Source organism: Grammomys surdaster, unplaced genomic scaffold (assembly GCF_004785775.1).
Source record: "Grammomys surdaster isolate TR1022 unplaced genomic scaffold, NIH_TR_1.0 125600, whole genome shotgun sequence".
In the NCBI taxonomy this organism is placed as follows: domain Eukaryota; kingdom Metazoa; phylum Chordata; class Mammalia; order Rodentia; family Muridae; genus Grammomys; species Grammomys surdaster.
This window is the reverse complement of record NW_021620443.1, coordinates 70821-94176: the sequence shown is the minus strand read 5'-3', so window position 1 is coordinate 94176 and position 23356 is coordinate 70821. Positions and strand designations below refer to the sequence as shown.

Here is a 23356-nt window from a genome sequence, read left to right as displayed (position 1 = left end):
ATTTCCCTACACTGGGGCATCGAACATCCTCAGGCCCAAGGGCCGTTCCTCTCACCGATGTCCACCAATATGTGGCTGGAGCCATGGGTCTTCCCATGTGTACTCTTTGGTTGATGGTCCAGTCCCTTGGAGCTCCGGGGGTTCTGGCCAGTTGACACTGTTGCCGCTCCCCCCCCACACACACACAGTGGGGCTGCAAACCCCCTCAGCTCTTTCAGTCAAAGTCTTATATTTTTGGTTGTGAGCCTTTAACAGCTTTAACAGCTGAGGCATCTAGTTAGAGACCTGGAATTGGGGAAACTGCAGGGTGTCTTTGAACATGACTGTAGCTGAGAGTCCTAGCAGTGGGGAATATGGAGCTTAAGTTGGCCCCCTCATGTAGCCTAGGACTTAGGACCTAGGCCCCACACACATAAGTAGCAGATGTGCAGCTTGGTCTTCATTCCGGTCCCCCAACAACTGTAGCGGAGGCTGTCTCTGACCGTTGTCTGCCTGTGGATCCTGTTCCCCTAACTGGGCTGCCTTGTCTGGCCTCAATGGGAGAGATGTGCCTAGTCCTGCAGTAACTTGAGGTGCCAGGATGAGTGAAAGGGGGGAGCTCCCCCTTCTCAGAGGAGAAGAAGATGAGGAAGAGACTGTGAGAGGGCTGGGAAGAGTGGTGGGGGCTGCAATCAGGATGTAAAGTTAACAAAATAAGAAAAAGAGAAAAAATAAACAATCTTCAAAGTCTTCTGCCTGGATTTAGTATATCAGCAAGTCTTTTACTAATCCATCAGTCTGTTGTAGTCAGTTTGTGAGCAAAGGGGTTGCAAATGGAGAAGAAAGTCAAAGGGGCCAGCTCATAGCCAGCTGCTAGGAAGGCAGTGAAATCAGAGGAGCAAAGAAGGAGGGGTCTTGGGGCAAACTCTTCTGGAGGGAGATAAAGGGATGAAGGATAGGATACAAGCTCTTCTGGCCTAGTTCTGGCCCATTGCAGAATCGCTCTAACTTCTTACCCAGTGCAAAAGTGCAGGCACCTTTTTTTTGTGTGCCTTTATGCCTTTTTTTTTTCAGTCCTGAGACCCAGGAGCTCGATAAAGCTGCTCATCCTTCCAGAAGGATTTACTTTTCTCTGTTCTTGTTATCTTCTGTGTCATAGACCTACTGGCACTTGTTAATGGGTAAAAATGGAACAGATCACTTTTGGTAAGTATCAGCTTTTAATATCTTCCTATCTGTGCCACACAGATGGACCTTTTTTTTTTTCCAGCTAGTCGCTGTCGTTTGTAACCAGTCTTTGTGCGTCCTATCCCACTCCTGCCACCGCTAAAACCTTCCGTCCCCAGATAGTGTAGGAGTGGGCATGGTGTACAACATGTGTCCAGTGCCAACTGAACCTTTTGCCATGTCTTCACAGGCCTCGGAAAGACGCGCAGGAAGCCAAGCGCTCGGGATGCGTCCCCAACGCCAAGCACAGATGCGGAGTACCCAGCCAATGGCAGCGGTGCTGACCGCATCTATGACCTCAACATCCCAGCCTTTGTCAAGTTCGCCTACGTAGCAGAACGAGAGGATGAGCTGTCCCTGGTGAAGGGCTCCCGTGTCACAGTTATGGAGAAATGCAGTGATGGCTGGTGGCGTGGCAGCTTCAACGGGCAGATCGGCTGGTTCCCCTCCAACTACGTGCTGGAGGAGGCGGACGAAGCTGCCGCTGAGGCCCCCAGCTTCCTGAGCCTGCGTCGGGGCACTGCGCTGAGCAATGGGCAAGGTGCACGGGTACTGCACGTGGTGCAGACACTGTACCCCTTCAGCTCGGTCACTGAGGAGGAGCTTAGTTTCGAGAAGGGGGAGACCATGGAGGTGATTGAGAAGCCTGAGAATGACCCTGAATGGTGGAAATGCAAAAATGCCCGAGGCCAAGTGGGCCTGGTCCCCAAAAACTACGTGGTTGTCCTCAGTGATGGGCCTGCACTGCACCCCACGCACACTCCCCAGATCAGCTACACCGGGCCTTCAGCCAGCGGGCGATTTGCTGGTCGCGAGTGGTACTATGGCAACGTGACAAGGCACCAGGCCGAGTGTGCGCTCAATGAGCGGGGCGTCGAGGGCGACTTCCTCATTAGGGACAGCGAGTCCTCGGTAAGTGCCCAGCTGCTCCTGTGCTGGAGCCACACTGCCAGAAGAAAGCTAAATGCACAGTTCCCTGACCTGTGAGATCGGGGCTCCAGCCAGCTCTGGTCTGCGGATATTCAATGATATTACAGTCCATTTGCCTGATTCTCCATTGTTAAATGTCTTACCAAGTCTTATAAATTAGGCTTAATCATGGGCATAACAAAACACTGATTTCTAGGGTTCTAATCTACCATGGTTTCAGGTGTCCACTGTAGTTCTTGGAACCGTACTCAAAAAGAACCGCATTGTGTGTCACAACTGCTATACCATTCCAATGTCATGTTCACTGACTGTACCTGAAATAGCAAAATGGTATTCGGGGGCACATACTAAACTAGAGAAATGCTTTGTTGACATAGAGTGGCCTACTCCCAATTTAGCAAATCTAGGTTAGGTAGACTGTGAAGTCCCTGCTGCTCCTCCCCTTCCTGGTTGTGGGAAGATAAGAAAAGCGATTTTCAGCTCTCAAGGATGGTCTTGTCCCTGTAGAAAGACTTCCCCTCTTTGAGTTTAGAGATGCAGGCATCCGTTTCCCTCCTGGTTCCTGCCTGTGTAGAAAACCCCTGGGATTACTTGCTCTAGGACTCCATCTGCATGTGCGTGTACAGCGGGCTCTCAGCTAACGGGTGCCTGGCCTGCGACATAGCCTTCTGTTGCTGCTTTGTTTTTCTTTGTAAACCACATAATCCCAAGGTTGTCTCTGCTGCAAGCAGAGCTACTGAAAAGCTCATCTCTGAAAAGCTCTTAAAGTACTTACAGACAGAACTGAACAGAAACCGTGAGTGCTCGGGGAATGAGGCCACCTGTCTGGCACAGCTAGTCTCCCTCTAACAGGTTGTGGGGCACTACGGCTCGATGGCACTATCTGAAAGAACTAGACAATTTCACTACTGGCAGCCTTACTGTGTGTGCTTCCTGAGACTAACCCAGTTTGTAGATACTTTTGCAGTGACTCTTCTTAACCTGGAAGCAAGAGTTTAGTCCAGTATGTTCAAGGGTTACTAGTTCTCAGGCTTAGGTTTCATGTTTCACATTCACACTGTAAAAGCAGAATGTGTGTGTTCCTCTCTACTAGCTCAGTGAGCAGTGTACACAGAACCGATCTGAGAGAAGGTCACAACCCCTCATGGAGAGGGGCCACTGAAGTCTGTTCTTAATAGCAAAAGGGGCATTGAGCTCATGGAAACCAGATCCCTTTATGGTGTCAGCAGCTTTTCAGGGCCGGCCTCAGCCTTAGATGTTCTTAGGCAGGACTCCGAATGCTGACTGCCTCTGAAATCTGAATACAGAGATGTCCTGATGAAGAGCAGGGCTTCATTGCTGGGGAAGGCTTCACATGGCATTGTCCTCACACCTTGGAGGCTCTGTGCCTGGTCGCTTTTAGACCACATTCTGGGCCTGTGAGGAACTAAGGACAGCACCAGAAACAGGACAGGCACTGGAAAACCAATTAAAATACAAAATGCCCAGTCCAGAGTGCCTAAGAGCCAAATGGTTGACTTTGGGGTGGCTTCTTGGGAGAGAGAGGGCTAAGAACCACATAATGGGGAGGTACTGGCCTCTTTATTGACAGATGGGATTTCTAACCCACACAGATCCATTTTCTGTGTGCAGACATGGAGTTTATTTTATATAGAGAGTTTATTTTAACCCTGTTTGTGGACATCCTTTATTCTGCTGGGTTAAGACAGGCTTTTGTTTGCAGGGGTGTGGGGGCGAAGAGTACTTTATTAGAACATGTGTCACTTCCAGAGACACTGATTGGGCTGCATCGGTGTGGGGCTTCTGCCCCCGCATTCTTGGGACTGTTAAGCTGTGTATGTGTGCTAAGAGGTCCGAGTTGTGTCAAGCTTTATCCACTGATGAAAGAATGAGCCAGATTCAGGTTTACTGTCTTGTCTGTCTGTAGCTCCGTGCTGTGACAGGCAAGGGTCTGTCCTGGTGGATGCATGGTGACTCCCTGGCTTCTTCTTTTCCACTTCCTGCTGTCTGTTCCGTGTTCTGGCCTTGTTCTCACAGCCAAATACAGGTCACACAGAACATTATTAATTCACGATCTAATTGCACATCGCAGGGTTGGGGTATAGAAGGTTTTCCCTCCCAGAGGCTTGACTCTCTCACAGGACTGAGGCAGGGCCATTTAGGCCTGTAGCCTCCGTTATGGGGGTGGCAGGGGTTGGGAGGACTGTGGGAAGCCTGATTGTGAACAGTAGTTTGGGGGAATACATCTTCCTGATACGAGTCAATCACAATGTATCTCAGGTGATTACAGAGTCAATGAATAAGGCTCTGGATGATGGTCTGCACTGATAAATGCCCGCTGTTTTTCTATGAAGTATTAAAATCTACGCATCCCTGGGGTACAAGAAAGTCTGTACTTTTGAGGAGAGAGGTGTACATTGCAAGTAAAACGACCATTGCTTCCTCTGTGCTCCCCAGGCTGGGGGAGTGCTAGGCATTCAGAACTCAGTTGACATTGTACTGGACTAAGAAACAAACAAACCTGTTTGACTCTCCCATCCCCAAGTTCAATACCCACCATCCTTTCTCTCCTGGCTGTTTTTCTGTTTGCTTATCTGTAATGACAGTTCTTGAAAACTAAAGGAAGCACAGTATTTTCCCTTGTCAACCAACACTTGTGAACTAAATCTGCCCAACGCAGAAAACTCACAGAAGCCCTGCTTTCCCTGAGTGGGCATCCAATCCTCACGTTTGCCTCCATTGATTCTATGGGAATGCTTAAGAGGCTGTACTTGAAATTAATTTCTGGCAAGCAGTACAAGTGTCAGTGTTTTATTGTCTCAGTTACTGGACCCCTTTCCTTGTAAAAGGTACTTGGAAGGCATTTGGTGCAAAGGAAGGAGACCTGAAAGGTGCAGAAGGCGCTGGGTTGATAGAGGACAGCATCTGGAGGAATGACATAGGAAGTACTCCCTCTGTAGACTTTTAATCCTCGGAGAGCTAATAAGTCCCCTCTGGTGCATGATGTGCCGGGATAATTATTAGGGACTGATGTTGGTCGTGCTTCACACTCATTTTAGGTAGAGGAAAAAGACCTTTGATAAAGAAGATTTAATATTTTATTGACCACACAGGCAAAACCAGTGGGTGTTTCATTCACCCTTTTAAAGCCAATTAATACTACTTGGTTGGGAAATAAACACTAATGAGTTCTTTGCTTTCAAATTATTCATTTACATTTTTTATTTTATGCATATGGATGTTTTGCCACCATGTGTGTCTTTGTACCACATGCGTGGAGGAGTGCCCTTGAGGCCAGAAGAGGGTGTTAGATCTAGCACTGAGTTACAGAGGGTTGTGACCCACTGTGTGAATACTGAGAATTGAACCTGCATCCTCTGAAAAAGTCAACAGCACTCTTCACCTCTGAGTCATCTCTCTGGGCCAAAATAATTGTATTTCTTCTAGAAAGATTTCTGACCATAGTTTAAGAATAATGAGTTGTGACACTTTAAGAATTTATTTCTTATAGAAACATTTCTAACCACAACTTCATTGACCCGTCTGTCAAGATGAGGATTCTTACAGTGCAGTTCAGATCCAGATCCCCTCAGGAGCTGCAAATAAAGAGATGACTGCCTTTCCATCCTCTTAGCATTTCAGAATGTAAGCTCTTTCTGGGTCATCTTGGAAGACAGAAGCAGTTAAGGCAGATCCTTAGGGTTTGTGTTGTCCATCTCCCTAGCCCACGGCTCAGCCCCTAATGAAGTTGGCATTAGGAAAAAGCAGGTTACCCTGAGCAGCGTCCATATTTATCTCTTCTTGTCTTAGAGTTTCTATTTCTGTGATAAACACCATGACTGAAAGAATCTTCTGGAGGAAACAGTTTATCTAGCATATATCTTCCATATCACAATCCATTGTTGAAGGATATCAGGGCAGAAACCTGAAGGCTGGAACTGACACAGAAGCCATGACGGAATGCCGCTGACTGGCTTTCTCTTCATGGCTTTCTCAGCCTACTGATAAAACCTGAGCCACCAGCCTGGGGGTGTCACTGCCCACGGTAAGCTGTGCCCTTTCACATCAGTTACCAGTTAAAATGCACAGCAGACTTGCCCACAAGCCAGTCTATTGCAGATGTTTTTTCACTTGAGGCTCCCCCTTCCAGAATGACTCTAGGTTGTATTGAATTGACCTAAAACTAGCCATTGCTGTCCTGTTTTGGGAAAAGTCTTTTTTTTTTTTTTTTTTGGTCAGGCTTTTTGTACAATACCAAATAAACCTACCTATTCTGATTCTTTAAAACTATTTTAATCTAATATATTCTGATCATGATTTCCCCTACCCTGAATCTCACCCATCTCTAAATTCCATGGCTCCTCCCTCCCTTTCTATCTCTCTTAAACAGGGAATAAAAAATATCAAACAAAAATTGTTAAAGAAAAAAACCCCACGCATACAAAAAACACAAAATGAGAAACCATAATGTACATCCAAAAGACAAGGAAGACAGAAAACAAACAAAATGTGAGACAGAAAGTTTTCAAAGATGCTGCTGAGTTCATTTGTGTTAATCATCTCCTGCTGGACGTGAGGCTTACCCTCAAGTGTGCGTACTGTAACCAGTTAGATTCCATTGGAGAAAAGTAATTTTTCCTTTTGAAGTGGCTGACAGTTGCAGATAGCTTCTTAGTTAGAGGTGGAGCCCTGTGTCTCCTTTATCTTCTCAGAGGTAGGGCTAGGCTAGGCTAGAGGTAGTCCATCTAGCTCGCACATGGACACACCCTGTTCTTGCTGCCACGGACTCTGGGAGAGATCATATGTGCCTCAGTCTTGATGTGGCTGGAAGACGCTCTTTCCTTAGGGTCCTCATCCCCTCTGGCTCTCACACTCTTCCTACCTCCTTTTCTACACAGAACCCTAAGCTCTAAAGGGAGGAGCTTGATGAAGATGTTCTTGTTAGTACCAAGTGTTCTAAAATCTCTCATTCTCAACACATTGTCCAGTTGTGAGTCGTCTCTGTATTAGTTACCATCCACTGAAAGAAGAAGCTTCTCTGATGGCTGAGCAGGGCACTGATCTGGGGGTATAGCAGTATGTCATTTGGGGTCATTTTATTGCTATGCTACTTCAGAAGAACAATAGTATTTGGTTTTCTCCAAGGCTCATGGTCTGTCCAGTCACAAGTTCTTGGCCACCTAAAGCAGTAGCCAAACATGAGCCTCAAATCCAATGATACAATGGATGCTTATTCCTGCAGTGTTTTTATACCACTATTGCTCCAGCATATCTGTGGGCAGGTCACCATTGTAGATCACGGGGTTTGTAGCTAGGTTGATTTTCCAGTTTAGAATGGGGTCTTTTTCTAAGAGCCATTGTTCATTGCCTGGCTGGTTCACTCATTCTCAAGTAAGCCAGGGCCCTTGGAGGCAGACTTCTCCTCACTAGCCTTTGATCTTCAGTACTCGATTTAAAACAGACAGCATGCCACTGTCTGGGACCTGGGAAAAGAATGTGATTAGTTTGAGAGGCTAGCTCTTACTAAAAAATGGCTCATCGTGTACATGCACATATTCCAAACTCTAGAGTTTCTGGTCCCAAGTATTTTGAGCAAAGCATACTAGACCTACAGTGCTGAATCCGTGTTGACCTCTGAGTGAAATGTAGAACTGTAGGAATGTAGAAAATAGAGAAGAGCCTACAACAACTTGGGAATCACAGTGTATCTGTGAGATGAGTCATCCGAGGCAACAGCTGTCTGGACAGTGATGATAAAACATCCCTCGCTCATCTTCATTACCCTGTAGGTAGCCTCTCAGTTACCTCAGCAATGTGTCTAGCTCTCACAAATCACATACTCCGAGCCATCATTTCCTTCAGCTTTGGCTTTTGCCTGTCCAGAGCTCAGTACAAATGTGGAGAGCACACCACACCCCTACCTTCTGTAGCACAACATATGTACCATCTTGGGAAACACAAATCTTTCCAATTCCATTCTGCCTATCTTCTGAAAGGTCTTGGCTGGCCTCCAGGCTTGAGCCAGGTGCTTTTTCTATCCCCCCTGAACATCCCTTTCAATGAGAGTCAGCCCAGGGATATGTCAGGAACACTTAACCATGCCTACCTTGCTTGGCATTGAAGCCTAAAACCTGTTAAGCCTCTCAGGGGTAAGTTGAGTATGTGCAGTGGAAAGAGTCTCCTCTGAGCCTAACAGAGCTGTATAGGGTTGCCCAGTTCCTCCTATGTTCTGTTCGTGTGCGGGGTTGATTGTATTGCTAGCTGGAGTGAGTCAGCCCCCTGGCCTCTGGAGTACTGTTGCTGCTACTGCTAAAAGGTCTGGATGCTAGCACTTCAGGCCTGCCAGCATGGGAAGGGGAGAAGAGACCATCCACTGTCGGCTAAAGCAGCTCTTCTGACTAAAATGTCAAATTGACAGTTCAGCCTTAAAGAGTGTTCAGAAATGTTCTCATTAAAATCCCTTCGATCAGTAGCTCCTTTTTGCATAAAGATTTATGTAGAGTTCTTGCAAAATTGTTAGTTCAGGAGAGAAATGTTTTTCACCCAGAATATGTAAAAGTATAATGAAAAAAGAAACTTAAAACCCAGGATCAAATAACTATACCTTCATCACTTGATTCCCTGAAGTGCCCGTGTGGCTACTGTGTGAACTGTACTGAGGGTGAGCTCCTGGGGTTGGCTTTTTTGCTATTTGGTTTTTGTCTGGTTTGCATGTTTTTTTTTTTTGTTTTTTTTTTGTTTTTTTTACCGTGACTGCAGTAGACACGAGCGTGTGTCTTACAGATGGAGACTTTGCTTTGCCTCACAGAGAAAGGATTTGTAAGGGTTTGGCTTGCCTACTGGCAATCCCACAAGCATGCTGTGGAAAGTAGTCTTGAGATGAGACGGTAGACATGGAGTCGGAATGTGTTTGTCTTTAATAAAACACATGCAGAGTAAGGACTGAGGTCTGTGGATCAGCAAGCCCATGTGGGGCTTCTGGGGTGGAAAAGGAGGAGTGGGTACTTCCTGTCTCACACCTGAAGCTACGTCAGTGTCCTATGAAGAGTTCTTTGCCATTCCGCAAAGAAATTCCACAAGAAAGCTTTATGTTTAAAGGAACGCGCAGATAAAATCGTCGTAGAGCTTGTTCAAGGCAGCCACACAGACACTTTGCCCAGGCCCAGACTCTACCCATCTCTGTGACCCTCCATAGCATTAAGTGGGCCATCCTGAAGCTGTGGACTGTCACTTACAGCTTTACATGTTCACTGTCCGCTAACTGCTACAGACTTAGCATCCACAAAGAATAAAGAACTGTGATAGAGGGGGCTGGTGAGATGGCTCAGTGGTTAAGAGCACTGACTGCTCTTCCAGAGGTCATGAGTTCAAATCCCAGCAACCACATGGTGGCTCACAACCATCTGTAATGATATCTGATACCCTCTTGTCGGATGTCTGAAGACAGCTACAGTGTACTTACATATAATAAATAAATAAAAATAAAAAAAAAAGAACTATGATAGATTGAAACTAGAACAGCTAGCTTTATAACCACTTTCACAGTTCGTCCTTGTGCCTGCATTCCGTCCCCAGCATGTTATTAATGCCATCTGCTCCAGAGAGGCACAGTGGCTCCAGCAACCACAGGCAGTCAAGTGTCCCTAGGATTTTTGAGAGGTGGACAGAGATGTATCTGTAGAAGAATGAGCTAGGAAGTCCAGAGAGTCCCTGATGCTGGGGCCATCTCGACTGTTTTTTCTGGTCCCTAAGAAAAACTGAAATAGCAGGTGTCTCAAATGGGCAAAAGCTCTGTTTGATCTCCAAGAGGCACCACTTGGGGACAGTGCCTCCTCCCCATGACTTCCCATGCCCACTGCTGGTGGCTTCTGTGGTAGGAAGGGAACAGCCTCCCCACCCACTGTGGGACTTCCGTTTCCTGGATTCCCATCAAGGTTTGTCAGATCTTTCGTAAATCGTCATTTAACCTTTACCTCTTTTGTGTGTGTGGTAAAATGTCTTTAAAACCAAATCGGCTGTCTCAACAGTTTTTAAGTGTCCATTTCAGTCAGTGGGTGCTTTCACATCATTGTGCAGCTGTTACTCTTCAGAGCTTCCTTACTGTCCAAACTGAAACTCTGTCCTCATTGGACGCTGGCCCCCTAACTGCCCTCTCCCCTCAGATTCCTTTCTCACTGTGAGTTTGTATACTTAGGGACCTCTTATAAGTGGAATTTTGTGGTGGTTGTCCCTGATTTTATTTCAGTTTTAATGTCCTCAGAGTTCATTTATGTTGTTGTGATATTTTAGAAATTGTCCTTCAATAGTGAGTAATATTCCATTTTCTGTATCTATTCATCTGGTGGTAGATTTTCAGGGTGTTTCTAGTTTTGTTTTCTAATTATTCATGATGCTGCTGTGATTGTGGGTATATGAATATTTAAGTTTCTACTTTAAATTCTCTTAGGTATGCCCTTCGGTAGGTTCGCTGAATCAAATGGTAAATCAACGTTAATTTTTTGAAGACCTACATATGTTTCCCACAATAATGTTTCTCAACATTTCCTTGACGAAGCCTGATGGCATGGCAGGAGCAGTGGAGTTAGAAGTAGCATTTTTATGCCATGGAGTCTGCTGCGCTCGTTAAATGTCATGTGTGGTAACCATGGTGGAATCCCACATTCACCTTCCGTGCTGTACTGTTTCCCTTTTTAAAGTTCCAGTTTTATGATAAGCATCAGGCATGAAACAGAATCCACTGCAGGAGCTCAGTGGCTGTACTTGTTAGACAAGTAGCATCATTGTCAGCAACAAACTTGCTAGAAATACAGAGTGCCAGGCCCCTCCTCCTCCCGTGAATCTGATACTGGGACTTGAGAAGGCCTGCCTTGTGGGATGTATGCTTGTTTGAAGCCCCCTAAACATACTTCATGGTAAAATTATTACCACTGTTCAAACTGGGCATAGTGGTTCATAGCTATGGTCCCAGCAATCAGGAGGCTGAGGTAGGAAGAGTTCAAGACCAGCTACATGGTAGGTTCCAGATCAACCTGAGCTATAAAGCAACAAAGAAACAAAACATGTTCTTTAGTTATATGCAGTAAAACACTGTGGCCAGACAAAGAAGGTCAATATTCTTAAAGTCTGTACAATAAAATATTGTATTGGGGAAAGCTATGGGGGTGGGCAGGAAAGGGTAGACATCCGAAGAGTTCTGTTTGAAGATGATCTTGAGAACTCTGATAGTTTCTACGTTTTAGGCAGGTGGGACTTAAAAGTTATTCTCTAGTTGAGAATTAGTTTTCTTTACTAAAATGAGTTTTTTTCACACTAGTGAAATGCATGTTTGGTATTCTGTGGGTTCTGTTTAGGCCTGTGGAGTAAAGAAAGAGCAAGTGCCACCAGCATTGATCGAAACATTTCAGTCAGTTTTGACTTAAAAAGAGGCTGCATTGGACAGCCAGGGAAGATGGCAAACAAGGTGTTACTCAGTACAGCCATTTTTACCTCTCATGTATTGGTTCTCCATTTGGAGATCAGTGAACATCTTCAGACACAGGATGTTTACCCTACTGAAGTAAAAAGGGAAAAAAAATATTCCCCAAATGAAAAGAAGGGAAGGGATGTAGGGTTTGATAAGAAACCAATAGACTGCCCTCTTTGAAATGCAGAAAATATCAACTTAAGTGCAGCTCACTCAAGCTTGACAGAGAGCAGTGTCTGGCTCAGGTTCATAGACATTTCCTTTCAGTCCAAAGTGGATGATAAATTTTAAGGTTAATTAAAAACCAGTTGTAAAGTTCCCTCTTCCCTTATTTCCTTACAGTCAGCATGCTTAGAAAACACATCACTTTAATGCTTATTAAGCTCTCAGAGATGGAGGAAAGAATATTAAAGATCATTCTTGACATCTGTGGATGGATTATACTCATTGTTAATACTCTTGGTTCCCACTGGGTCATGAAGAAAACAGAACCGTGTCAGAACAAAGAAATAGGCAGAGAAAGGGATGGACAGAACAGTCCGGCATTCGGGAATGTGAAGGTGGCCCAGTCATCAGCTCAGAGGAACATCAACCAGATTCAGTGTTGGGAGAACTTGTGGAGCCCAGGGAGGAGTCCAAATGGGAGAACAAAGAGAGGGCATAGAGGCAGATGTTTCAGATTAGAGAAGGTGCAGTCTTAGCATAGCCAAAGCGTAGCCTGGCCATAGAAAGGTCTGATGGCTACAGTATATAAAATGGTAGAAGAAGGTGTTAAACCATTCTTCACAACCCCTTCCTCTGGAGTGTGGAGCCTATTCAATGACAGGCTTCTACTGACCAGAATGAAACCCAAATGGGCAAAGATAAATTTGAATTCTCCTTTGGAACTCTCTATCTGGTTGAGTCAGCTGCCTTGTTGTGTTACACTCACACAGCCTTGCAGAGGGCCTGGTGTGGTTCCAGGGAAATGCTAAATCATGCTGGGTGGCTACAGCCTCCACCAGTGTCTTATGTCTTGTTTTATAGAGCTGGGGATGAAAGGTAGAGGTAGGTAAAACATGCTAGGAAAGCATTCTCCCAGGGAACTATGCTCATACCCCGTTCTCAGTATGTTTGAAAAACCTGTACACAGGTTCTCAGACAATCTTTGTTTCAGAATATTGGATCATACCACAGTACCTTACTGTTTTTTGACAGGAGGTATGTGGCATCAGGCTATTTCGTCTATTTTCCCTAAGTCTGTTCCTAAAAGCAGGCACAAGAGGTTCAGAACAGACCAGGGAAGACAGATGGGTAATCTTTCTAGGTCTCATTCCACTGCCTGGTGCTGTTCTTTGAGGTAGATTTGTTTGGGGTCCAGAATAGCTCCTGTCTCCAGTAGACTCAGGTCATGTGATAGGAGTAAGTATTAACCCTTTCTCAAATGTCCTAGCAATCCCATGGGGGAAGCTTTCCATTGGGACTGGCCAGACAGAACAAGGAAGGCATCCTTGTAGATTACCAGGACAGTTGGCCATGGGCCTCCATTTCTGAACTTCTTTGCTCATGAATCACATTCACATCTTTCCTAGTGGCTGTATGTTTATTTATTAGTGATTACAGTACTCTTGGTGGCTGGCCCAAGGTCTGTTGGAACCCAGGTGGCTGTAGCCTCCAACACAGGTGACCTGGTCCTGCTGGTGGTGAGTTTCTGTTTCTGGAGCAGGCTTAAAATCCTCCCTTCATAAAGTCCCCAGACTTCATAAAGTCTGGGGGTCACTGAGTTCCGTCATCTCCAGACAGCATGTAAACGGGTCCAGAGGTACTGGGGAGGAGGTCTCTCATTAATAATCTGACATGGGTGAAAGTAAAACATTATTTTAAAGTATTTTTAAAAACTTATACTGTCAGGGTTGGGGATTTAGTTCAGTAGGTTTACTCCTCAGATCTGGGAAAGAAAGGAAAGGAAGAAGGGAGGGAATTGTTAATCATGATATATATATGGTTTACCTAAATTAGTATTTCAGATTCTGGTCACATCCCCAAACAATTATATATGTTTATACTCCAATTTTTTTAAAAAATCTAAAATCTAAACGTTTTGTTGAGAGGCAATAGGGTCCTATAACATGAAGTGATGTCTACTGGTATCGATTGTTCATTTTCAGATTGCCTGAGGAAAGTCTTATCAATTTGAATTAAGAATGCTCTAGACTCCCTGGTATTCCTGCTTAGCATGAGTTGATTGTGTGCCCTTGACTTTAAGGTTTCACTCAAAAAGCCCATGAAATTAAAATTCCTTTCCTGCATCATTTTACTGCTGTACTATAGCAAGCCCATACACATCATGGTATCAAATTAAGAATTTGACTAAAAGCAAATTTCCCTGTTCAGAAAGTCATCTTAGTTAACAAACACAAGGCATATCATATGTCTGCTACAACCATCCCCAGTTACCACCCCTAAAAACAAAGCTGCTTTGTCTTGGTTGATTAACAAACCATCCAAGTAGAACAGTCTGGCTCGTGGCAAGCTGACACAGGGAGGGCACCCCATCTTAGACCTACTTATAGAATATTAATAGTGAGGAACTAAGATATAACCCCCATGGAACCACTGGGAGAGAATTGATCAGCTCCTAACTTGTTTGTGCCATTGTACTCAATTGTCTGATGACTGTCTGGTGACCTTAGTGCCAGTGTGTGCAGTGTGTGCCTTTTAAGTAGCACCTGTTGTTCACTTTCCAAGTGAGCCACCCAAAATACTGAGGCTAACTTGTATCCATCTGTAGCTATCTTAGTCATCAGGTCAATGGTTGGACTATCACTTGGTTACATTCAAGTAACGCTACTTAATATTGACGTCCCAAGTCAGGAACAATGGTGCTGACAATTCAAATATTCCAAAAGAAAACAAATAACACTTTTCAGCATTACTGTGGACCTTGGAGCATAAAAAGGTCTGTCTGTTATAGATGATGTTCATGGGGCCTGTTGCCATGTGCATCTGTGGCATCAGAGTTCTGTGATCCTTTGAAAAAGGTGTCAGGTTCTGTGTCTTGCCTACCCAGGGGCTCATGCATGACCATGATGCTGAAAACCTATACCCCAAGGCCCATCTCTTACTGGACCTCCTCCAAGCTACCCAGCCCTAGAGATAAAAATTCAAACTGCTATCATTAGCATTCCTTTCTTCAAGAAGCTGTGGCTGATAGGTAACCCTGTTGCCTACTAAGTTTGAACTGTTCCAGGCTCCTATCTTGAAGTGACCAATAGTAAACATGGCTCTTTGTAGGACTTGCCCACCCTACCAGACAAACCACTGGTTTTTGTTAGTTTTGCATGGAGGTCCTGCTGGGAGAGAGGGTCAGCTCCTGGCTCCTGAGTAGCAGCAAGTCCCTAGGGATGGGAACAAGCAGGGGCAGACTTAGAAGGAGGTCCTGTCATGGGTGGGGACTTACTGCTTCAAGGTGAGTCCTGAGGGACATCCTGACCCTGCCCAGGCAACTAGACTTTTGAGAACAGCCTGTAGAGAATGGCCAACCAGGGGACAGAGCACAGTTCAGAAACACCATGAGTGGGAGTGAAAGGGGTCCAAGGTCTGAGTCCTCTTCCCTTCGTATTGAGCCACACTGTCTTTTTAGTGCCACAGAATGGTAGGTCTTTTTTTCTCCACCATAGGACCCATACACAGTGCAAGCAAGCCACTGCTGCCCGTAGCTCAGCCTCGGCTCCTTTGTCTGTAGAAGCCTTTCCTAATTCTACCACAAGTGCTCAAACAAAGTGCTCAAACATGTACTCTCCGCACTCATACATACACAGGCATACACATGCTTTACATTCCTAGCGACTCTTACAGACAACTTTCACAAATGTATATATTCCTTCATACACACAAAGCACAATGCCTAAATTGTGTCTACACACACTCGTGGAACAGCCTCTGTACCCACCATCTTTACTGGGTGGCGGTTGAAGTCTGAGTTATATGCAGATGTGCAGGGCATAGGTCGCCTGGTGTGTACTCAGCATTTAGTAAACATTGAATCAGTTGATACCTCTATACAGTGGCCTTCCTGTTGGCTTTTAGGAAATGAACTAGATGACCAATTTTATTTAAAACACTAGCATACCCCAAAATATACTCGATAATTAAGGCACGGAGCCCATCACTGAATGTAGCCTTTTTCTCACTGCTTGAACCACTGTGGAGCCATCTCTGGGACATTACAAACTCTAAAATACACCCACGTTGTCCACTGCCTTGACAGTATCTATTGTTAAAGAGCTTAAATTTTAATAGAAATCAGAAGAAACACTTCCAGTTTTCTGCCTGCATGAAAATCACTTTGAATAATTCCCAGTTTGTCAGGAATAATTTGGGGAAATGGAAATCTCAGGATTCTTCTGCCTCGAGGTTAACCCAGCTGTCATTCTCTCTGTAATGAGTTCCTACGTGTCACAGAGCCAGAGTGCATTTATCCTGAATCCTTGGGAAGGAGAATTTCATTAGTGCTTCACTGTGAACCTGAGAGCCCCGGGCTGCCAGTCAGGCTGAGGACACTGGGTGAATGCAGTGCTTGTTAGGCAGACCCTAACCCTAACCCTCCTGGTAACTCCCTTCTGCTTCCTCCTCAGCCCAGTGACTTCTCCGTGTCTCTCAAAGCATCAGGGAGGAACAAGCACTTCAAGGTGCAGCTGGTGGACAGCGTGTACTGCATTGGGCAGCGGCGATTCCACAGCATGGACGAGCTTGTGGAGCACTACAAGAAGGCCCCCATCTTCACCAGCGAGCACGGGGAGAAGCTCTACCTCGTCCGAGCCCTGCAGTGAAAGCAGCCATTGGCCCCCTCATGCCCTGCCCACTGTGGGCCTCGCTGCCACCTCCACCTCCCAGAGCCCAACACTTCTGGCCACCTCCACCCATGTGGCCTGGATCACCTCTGTGGCCCAATCTGTCCTTCTTTTCAGCCCTGTTGGTCAACCATAGCGACCTGGGCCCTCACAGCCATGCCCATGGCCACCACCTTCTGGTGGTGAGGGTCAGCGGGAGCTTTTTTCCTTTCTGTTGGAAACAGGCTGTTTGAAACCTTATACGCATACACACAGAGAGAGAGAGACAGAGAGACAGACACTGGGGCTTATTCAGAGGATAGTGAGTCTGTATGAAGTGAATATGTGACCTTGGCACACACTCCAAGAGCTGTGTCCATGGGTGTTTGGTGCCTCTCATCAGCTATGCTGGTCCAGGCCAGCAGCCTGTGTCCTGGGCCTGCTTTTTTTTGTTTGTGTTTTTTTGGGTTTTGTTTTTGGTTTTTTTTTTTGTTTTTTTTTGTGGCTCCAGGTTCTGCAGGAGTCCAAAAATGTGCGGATAGCAATACTGGAAACCCTGGGGAGATGATGATGAGGGAACTGTCCAGTGCCTTTGAGGCTGTGCTTGCAATAAAAGAGGGTTTTGGTGAGAGTTGGTCTGCAAAAGATGGAGATGGCAGCGCAGAAAGAAAGATACTCTGGTGGTGTACCCCAGGTGTGCCATCCACATAGTGCTTTTGCCCTTTGGCTTGTGTGAATTTCACAATGATGTATTTAATTCTCAAAGTAATATGTATCTGTAGCTGTTTGTTGACACTAATAACAGATGATTAAGGTAAACAGCTGATCTCTTGGGAAGGGGAGCTACCAATACTTTATACATACACTATATATATATATATATAATATGTGTATATTATATATATATTATTTGCTTTACAGGGAAATTTTTCAGGGTTTACAAAAGAATATGTGATTAGTAGTAACAGAATGTTTATGAAGAAATTGCATTTTCATTTTTCTTTACATTTGAACTTCTTTATAGTTTGACTATAGAGTCTTGAGATGGCACATTCCTACAATTGAAGAAGGGGTCTTGGGATCCCCTAAACTTGCATACCCAGTTTTTTGAATATTGTAATAAAAAAAAAAGTATTATGACAAGGCTGTGTGTTGTATTTTGGGAGACCGGACCCTCTTCTGGAGAAGGAACAGCCATAGGAGTCATGGAAGGCAGACCAGAAAAGGAAGATGGATTGTCGCTGTAGCCAGCATGAGGACCTGACTTCAGATCCTTGGCACCCACAGAACTTCGGATGTTGGTCACATGTGTCTGATCCTAGCACTGAAGACAGCCTGAGAGCTGGCTGCTGAGGCCTTCTAACTAGTCCATGTGCCTGGCCTCAAAAGAAAGTAGATAGTGGCGTCCGAAGGGACATGGCCATGCACATTCACACACATCACAAGCACATAAATGAGTGCTCTTGGAGGACTCAGTAGTAGTATGTATGTATGAGGCAGGGGCATGTGTTTGTGAAAGTCACAGGAGTTGGTTCTCCACTTTTATTTGGGATCTGGGGATCAAACTCTGGTCATCGGGCTTGCAAAGCAAGCACTTTTGCTTGCCGAGCCATGTCAGCCAACCCCTGCTGTCCACATTGTGTGTTGTGCCTTGGGTCGCAGAACTCCAGGAGAACCCAATACATCAAGCTTGATGTTTGCTTTTTGGAAATCAGTGGTTTAAAGGTATGTAGTTAGGCCAGAGTCCTCTGGCTGTCCCCAAATACCTTGTGGCCTCAATCAGTTTTTACTCTTCGGTTATTTACTTTGCCAAATGCAAGAACGTGTCCTATGTGCTGGCTTGGTGTCACGCATTACTCACAACCTCGTGAGGTGACCGCACCAACATGCATGCCCATTTTAAAGGTGAAGACGGCTAAAATCAGTTCACAAGGTGCATGGCTACTCTGTGGATGAGCAAGAACACTGACACAGGACTGTGCCCTAACAACCCCAGCCTTTTTTATTGTGTATTAAAGTCACTTGAAGGTGTGTGGCTGATGACTGAGGTTGGGTCCCCTGAGTATAGAGAACAGGCCTTCATTCAGGTGAGTGTCACAAGTCATAATCATAGATATCTGTTCTCTTCCTCACCTGCAGAGATGGCAGAAGTCACTGTGAACTGTCATGCTTACCTGCTGGGTGTTACATTTTGGCCTTCTGCCAGAATGCCTCTAGTGAGTGACTGCACAGCATTCAGGGAGAAACACGTTACTAAAGAGCCAAAGATAGACTCTAGAACTTCTGGGCTTTCTTAAGACTGATCACTGTTGACAGCTGTCTTTGGTCTTGCCACACACTGCCTTGTAAGAGTGATCTGACTGCCTAAGGAAGGTTTAGCTCAAGGGAAGGTGTTTCAGATGCTGTGTCAGTGCTATTGTGTGTCACGGGGCCTGCTCACCATCTTCCTGACTTGGTGGACCCCTCTCATTAGTGGACTTTCTGAGAAGACCCCACTGGAGTTGCTGTCGTGTGCTCTTCGCCTAGATGTCTTAGAACTAGTGTACCCTAGAGCCTTTGACTTCAAGATGAAAGAATTACTCCAGCCAACATCAAGAGTCCCTCTGAGGACCATTAGGCCTCACAGAACAATAAATGACCCCCACACCAGAACTTGACAATCTATATCCTGAGAAATTCTCCTTGAAGCATTTCAGCTTTAACTTTTGTGTGTGTGTGGCAGGGTGGGGGCTGGGGATGGGAGGGGTGTATGTGTGTGTGGGGGGGGGTAATGCAAAAGTTCAGTATTGGAGCAAGTGACTAAAAATACAGACTCTATCTCCAGAATGTGCTCCTGTTTTTCTGAGGATCCTGGCATTGCCCTTTTAAGAGCAACTCCTTCAACTATTGGCTTTCTGGCTCACCACCAGGTTTGCCTCACAAGGGTGCCCCAGCCACTCTACTCCCAAGGCAGGAAACGTCTATGGGTTTTTGCTGGGGTTGCACTCAGGGCCTTGACCATGTCAAGCATACAGTGCCTATGAACTAGACCCCCTACACCACCATTTTGGTTCTGGGGGCTCATACCAAGGTCTTTTGTACAATGTGTACTTGACCACAGAGCTTTACCTCATTTCTCTGAAGTCTTTGTTTTTGAGACATGGTCTTGCTACGTGTCCCAGGCTGACCTTGTGATCCTCCTGCCTTAGCCTCTAAGTCCTGCCCTCACGAGTGTATAACTCCACACCCAGCTTCTCTGAATTTTTGACAAGCTCCTACGAGATGCCACTGTAAGTGGGTCAGCCCTACATTTGGGTTTTGTTGTAGCCTGCTTGAAGCTTTGGGAAGATCACCTCTCTCTCTCTCTCTCTCTCTCTCTCTCTCTCTCTCTCTCTCTCTCTCTCTCTCTCTCTCTCTCTCTCTCTTTCTCACATGAATCACTCTCAACATATCTTGGACAGTGCATACTTTAAACCATAGCACAGCTCTCAGACCGAAGCCTAGCCATACAAATGTCCTAGTAGTTCTATGTCAACTTGACAGAAGCTGTAATCATTTGGGAAGGGGGAACCTCAATTGAGAATATACCCCCACCAGATTGATCCGTGAGCGCTTTCTTAACTGATGTGGTAGGGCTTAGCTCTCTAGCAGGGCCATCCATGGACTGGTGAGCTGAGTGCTATTTAAAAAAAGACTGAGTAAGCCAGTGAGTGGGATTCCTCTGCTTCAGTTTCTGACCCCAGGTTCCTGCCTTCTGCACCTCTCCCAACTTTTCTACATAATGAACTACAACTGTAAGATGAAATAAACCCTTTCTTCTCCAGCTGCTTATTGTCATGGTGTTTCAACACACCAATAAAAACCCAGCTAAAGCAGTACGTTCTGAAGAAAGCTGCCACTTGACACTAAATGGGTGATTCCTGAAGATAGTTGTGCCTAGTAATCTTGAGAGCTTTTAGAAACATAACATAAGAGCTGGAGAGATGGATCAATGGTTAAGAGCACTTGTTCTTGTAGAGGACCAGGGTTCAGATCCTGTCACCTACATGGTAGCTCACAGCTATCAGTAACTCAAGTTTCAGAGGATCCAAGGACCTCTTTTGACATCTAGGCACACACATGGAGCACATGCAAGCATAACACTCATTTAAAATGCTCAAATTTGAAAATCTTAAAAGGATAATAGATGATGGATGGATGGATGGATGGATGGATGGATGGGTGGATTGACGGATGAATGGATGGATAGATCATCAGATGATCAAAATTTGTACCCCAAGGCAGGAACCAGAACACCTGATCTTGTCCTCAGAGTGCTTGTGGATACAGATTACAAGCTTAGTTAATGACCTGAGGAAGGTCCACGTCCAAGTCTGAAGAGCCAGTGAACTTGTATGAAGCATATGTCCTTCTCTCGTGCTAAAGGATTTGCTCACTTCAGAATCCGCCAAGGCATAATCCAAGTTATGCCCTTACCGGTGGTATAGCTTCCAGCAGGTTCCAAAACTGACTCAGTGGCCTATTGATCACTGGTACAGCCCTACATACCTCATGGCAACAATTTAAAGGCGGCCTTAAACATTTGATGAGGCTAACTGCTGTGTATGCTTTCTATAATATGTACGGAGATTAGAACCATTGTTCAGTCTATTAAATAGGTTTAATAAAAAAAGGAAAAATAAAGTCTGCATACTAAATTGTTACCTAATTTAAATTGTAATGGGTGGTCTGAGATTTCAGACCACTTGTGCTGGTGATAATATAGAGTGTGAAAATAATTTCTCCCTGGAATTCCCATCTAGTCACAGATGCCATGAGGATTTATTTCTACAAGTGCTTTGGAATTCCCATTAAAAAGCAGCAGAGTAGTAATGAAGTCATGACACAGAAGTAATGAAACTAGAGTATTTGCCTAATCAGACTCTCAGTGTCCCCATTCGAGCCATCTAAATCACTCTAATCCTCTTGCAGTGTGTTGCTGTGGGTGTCCTAGTCAAAGTACAACCTTTGCCAAGAGCTTTTGGAGCTTGTCACTGCATATGGTCTGCCTGTGCTGCATGTGCCTGAAGTTGTCAATTCTACAAAATCTTCAGGCTTGCTTCTCATCCACAACCCCAGATGGGGACTGTGGCATTGATTACCAAGTTATCTAGAAACCATGTCAAGAACTGAGAGGTGCTTTTAGTTCACACTTTTGAGTATCAGATACTCTACCATGACTGAATTACTCAAGCAAAAACTACATGGAAAGACTGGTTTCATTTGTTCTTAAATGACATAGGACCAGATAGGTAAAATAACTTCAGATGCTCTTGTACTATAGTGGAAAATCATCAGATCTGTACCAAACTTGGATTTCCTGGTGGAATTAGAAAATAATTTTACCTTCAGTCACAATTTTCACCCAAACACAAATTAACACAATTACCAATTTGAGACTGAAATGACATCTATTAATAGCAGATTCATCATTGTGGAACACTGAGCTCATCAGCCAGGTGATGGAGAAAAGTTAGCAGGGCCCTGCTAAGCCCAGACCTGCTTCCTTGGTCTTCCTTCCTTTCCCTGTTAGTACTTACCAACCTCTACAGATTGCATCACATGTTTACTGCAGTGGTTCTCATTTCCTCTGTCAACACATACAGTTGGAATGAAGTTCCACAAAGATGGGGCCATTGTTGTTGTTGTTAATTGATGGCACCTAGACAGAAAATGTGCTGTGTGATTGTTAATATTGGTGGATGAATTGAACGGGAGAAAAAGAACAGTGTGATTTAAGAACCATTGTGTCTGAGAAGGTCTTTGTTGCTCTTAAGAAAATGTCACCACCATGGCTCAAGCAGCATAGTTGAGTTTTGTTTGCTTTCTGACAATTTCTAGGTAATGCTCTATGTTGATTACTTTTCTCATTATGACAAAATACCTACAAATACAACGTAACAGGGCGTGGACATGGTTCAGTGGATAAAGTACTGCCTGAGCAAACATGAGTATGGGAGTTCATCTCCAGCACCCATGTAAAATGCTAGCTGCAGGTAATCTCAGTGCTGCAGGGGGATGGGCACCCAGTGTCAACCTGTGGCTTCAGATGTATGTACATGTGCACACACTCACCAATGCTCATGCACACATGCGTACACATTCGTGCGCACACGCACAAACACACACACGTGCAAGTCAACTTAAGAAAAGAGGGCTTATTTTTGACTTCTATCTTGAAAGGATAGTGTCCATCATGGTAGGGAAGTCATGGTAGCAAGACCATGGAGCTACTGATCACATTAAACCCATAGTCAGGAATAATTCTAAGTCAGGAATTAATAAGTCAGGAATAAATAAGGAATAATTAATAAGTCAGAAAGATTCAATGCTGGTGTGCAGCCCACTTTCTCTTCTTTATTCAGTCTAGGGGCCGAGCTCAGGGGATGTCCTCAACAGTTACGTTGCTCTAGAAACACCCTCAAAGACACACCAGAAAGAGGGTCTTTGTGGTGATTCTAAAAGCCAATCCAGTGGACACCCTAGACCAACTCGATACCCAGACACATCATTTTAAATCATAATACCCTATCCCAAACCCCTAAGGCCCCATTTTCATTTCATGGTATAGAATACATGTAGCTCATCTCTAAAAGTCCCTATATTCTTTCACACTTTTAACCATGAATCCCTATAAACCAAACGATATGCTTCCAATATAAAATTGCAAGGAATAAGCATCCTAATTCCAAATTGAGAGAATAATAAAGGGAAAACAACACACCATGCATCTAGAATGTGTGATGAAATTATTATCTGGGCTCCAACAGCTTTGGACTGCCCTTCCTCATCCAGCTCATCCATGTATATAGCACATGGGTGACCTCTCTTAGGGACCAGCTCGAATATTTGCCTATAACTTCCCACTGTGGGCAACCATGGGTCTAGCATCTCTAACCTGCCGTCTCCAAGGCAACTTAGATTTCAC

The 23356-nt window shown here is 44.9% G+C and overlaps 1 protein-coding gene across 4 annotated transcripts in view; it reads left to right on the top strand.

The window, feature by feature from the left end:
• Positions 1-17553, top strand: part of Nck2 (NCK adaptor protein 2) — a 122274-nt gene extending 104721 nt beyond the window's left edge. For all 4 annotated transcript variants that reach the window (XM_028786826.1, XM_028786825.1, XM_028786829.1 and 1 more), the window contains exons 4-5: positions 1397-2118; positions 16216-17553. In XM_028786826.1, the coding sequence (XP_028642659.1) occupies positions 1397-2118; positions 16216-16410 (917 nt within the window). In that variant the 3' untranslated portion in view covers positions 16411-17553. The remainder of the gene's footprint in view (positions 1-1396; positions 2119-16215) is intronic.
• Positions 17554-23356: the final 5803 nt, after the last annotated feature.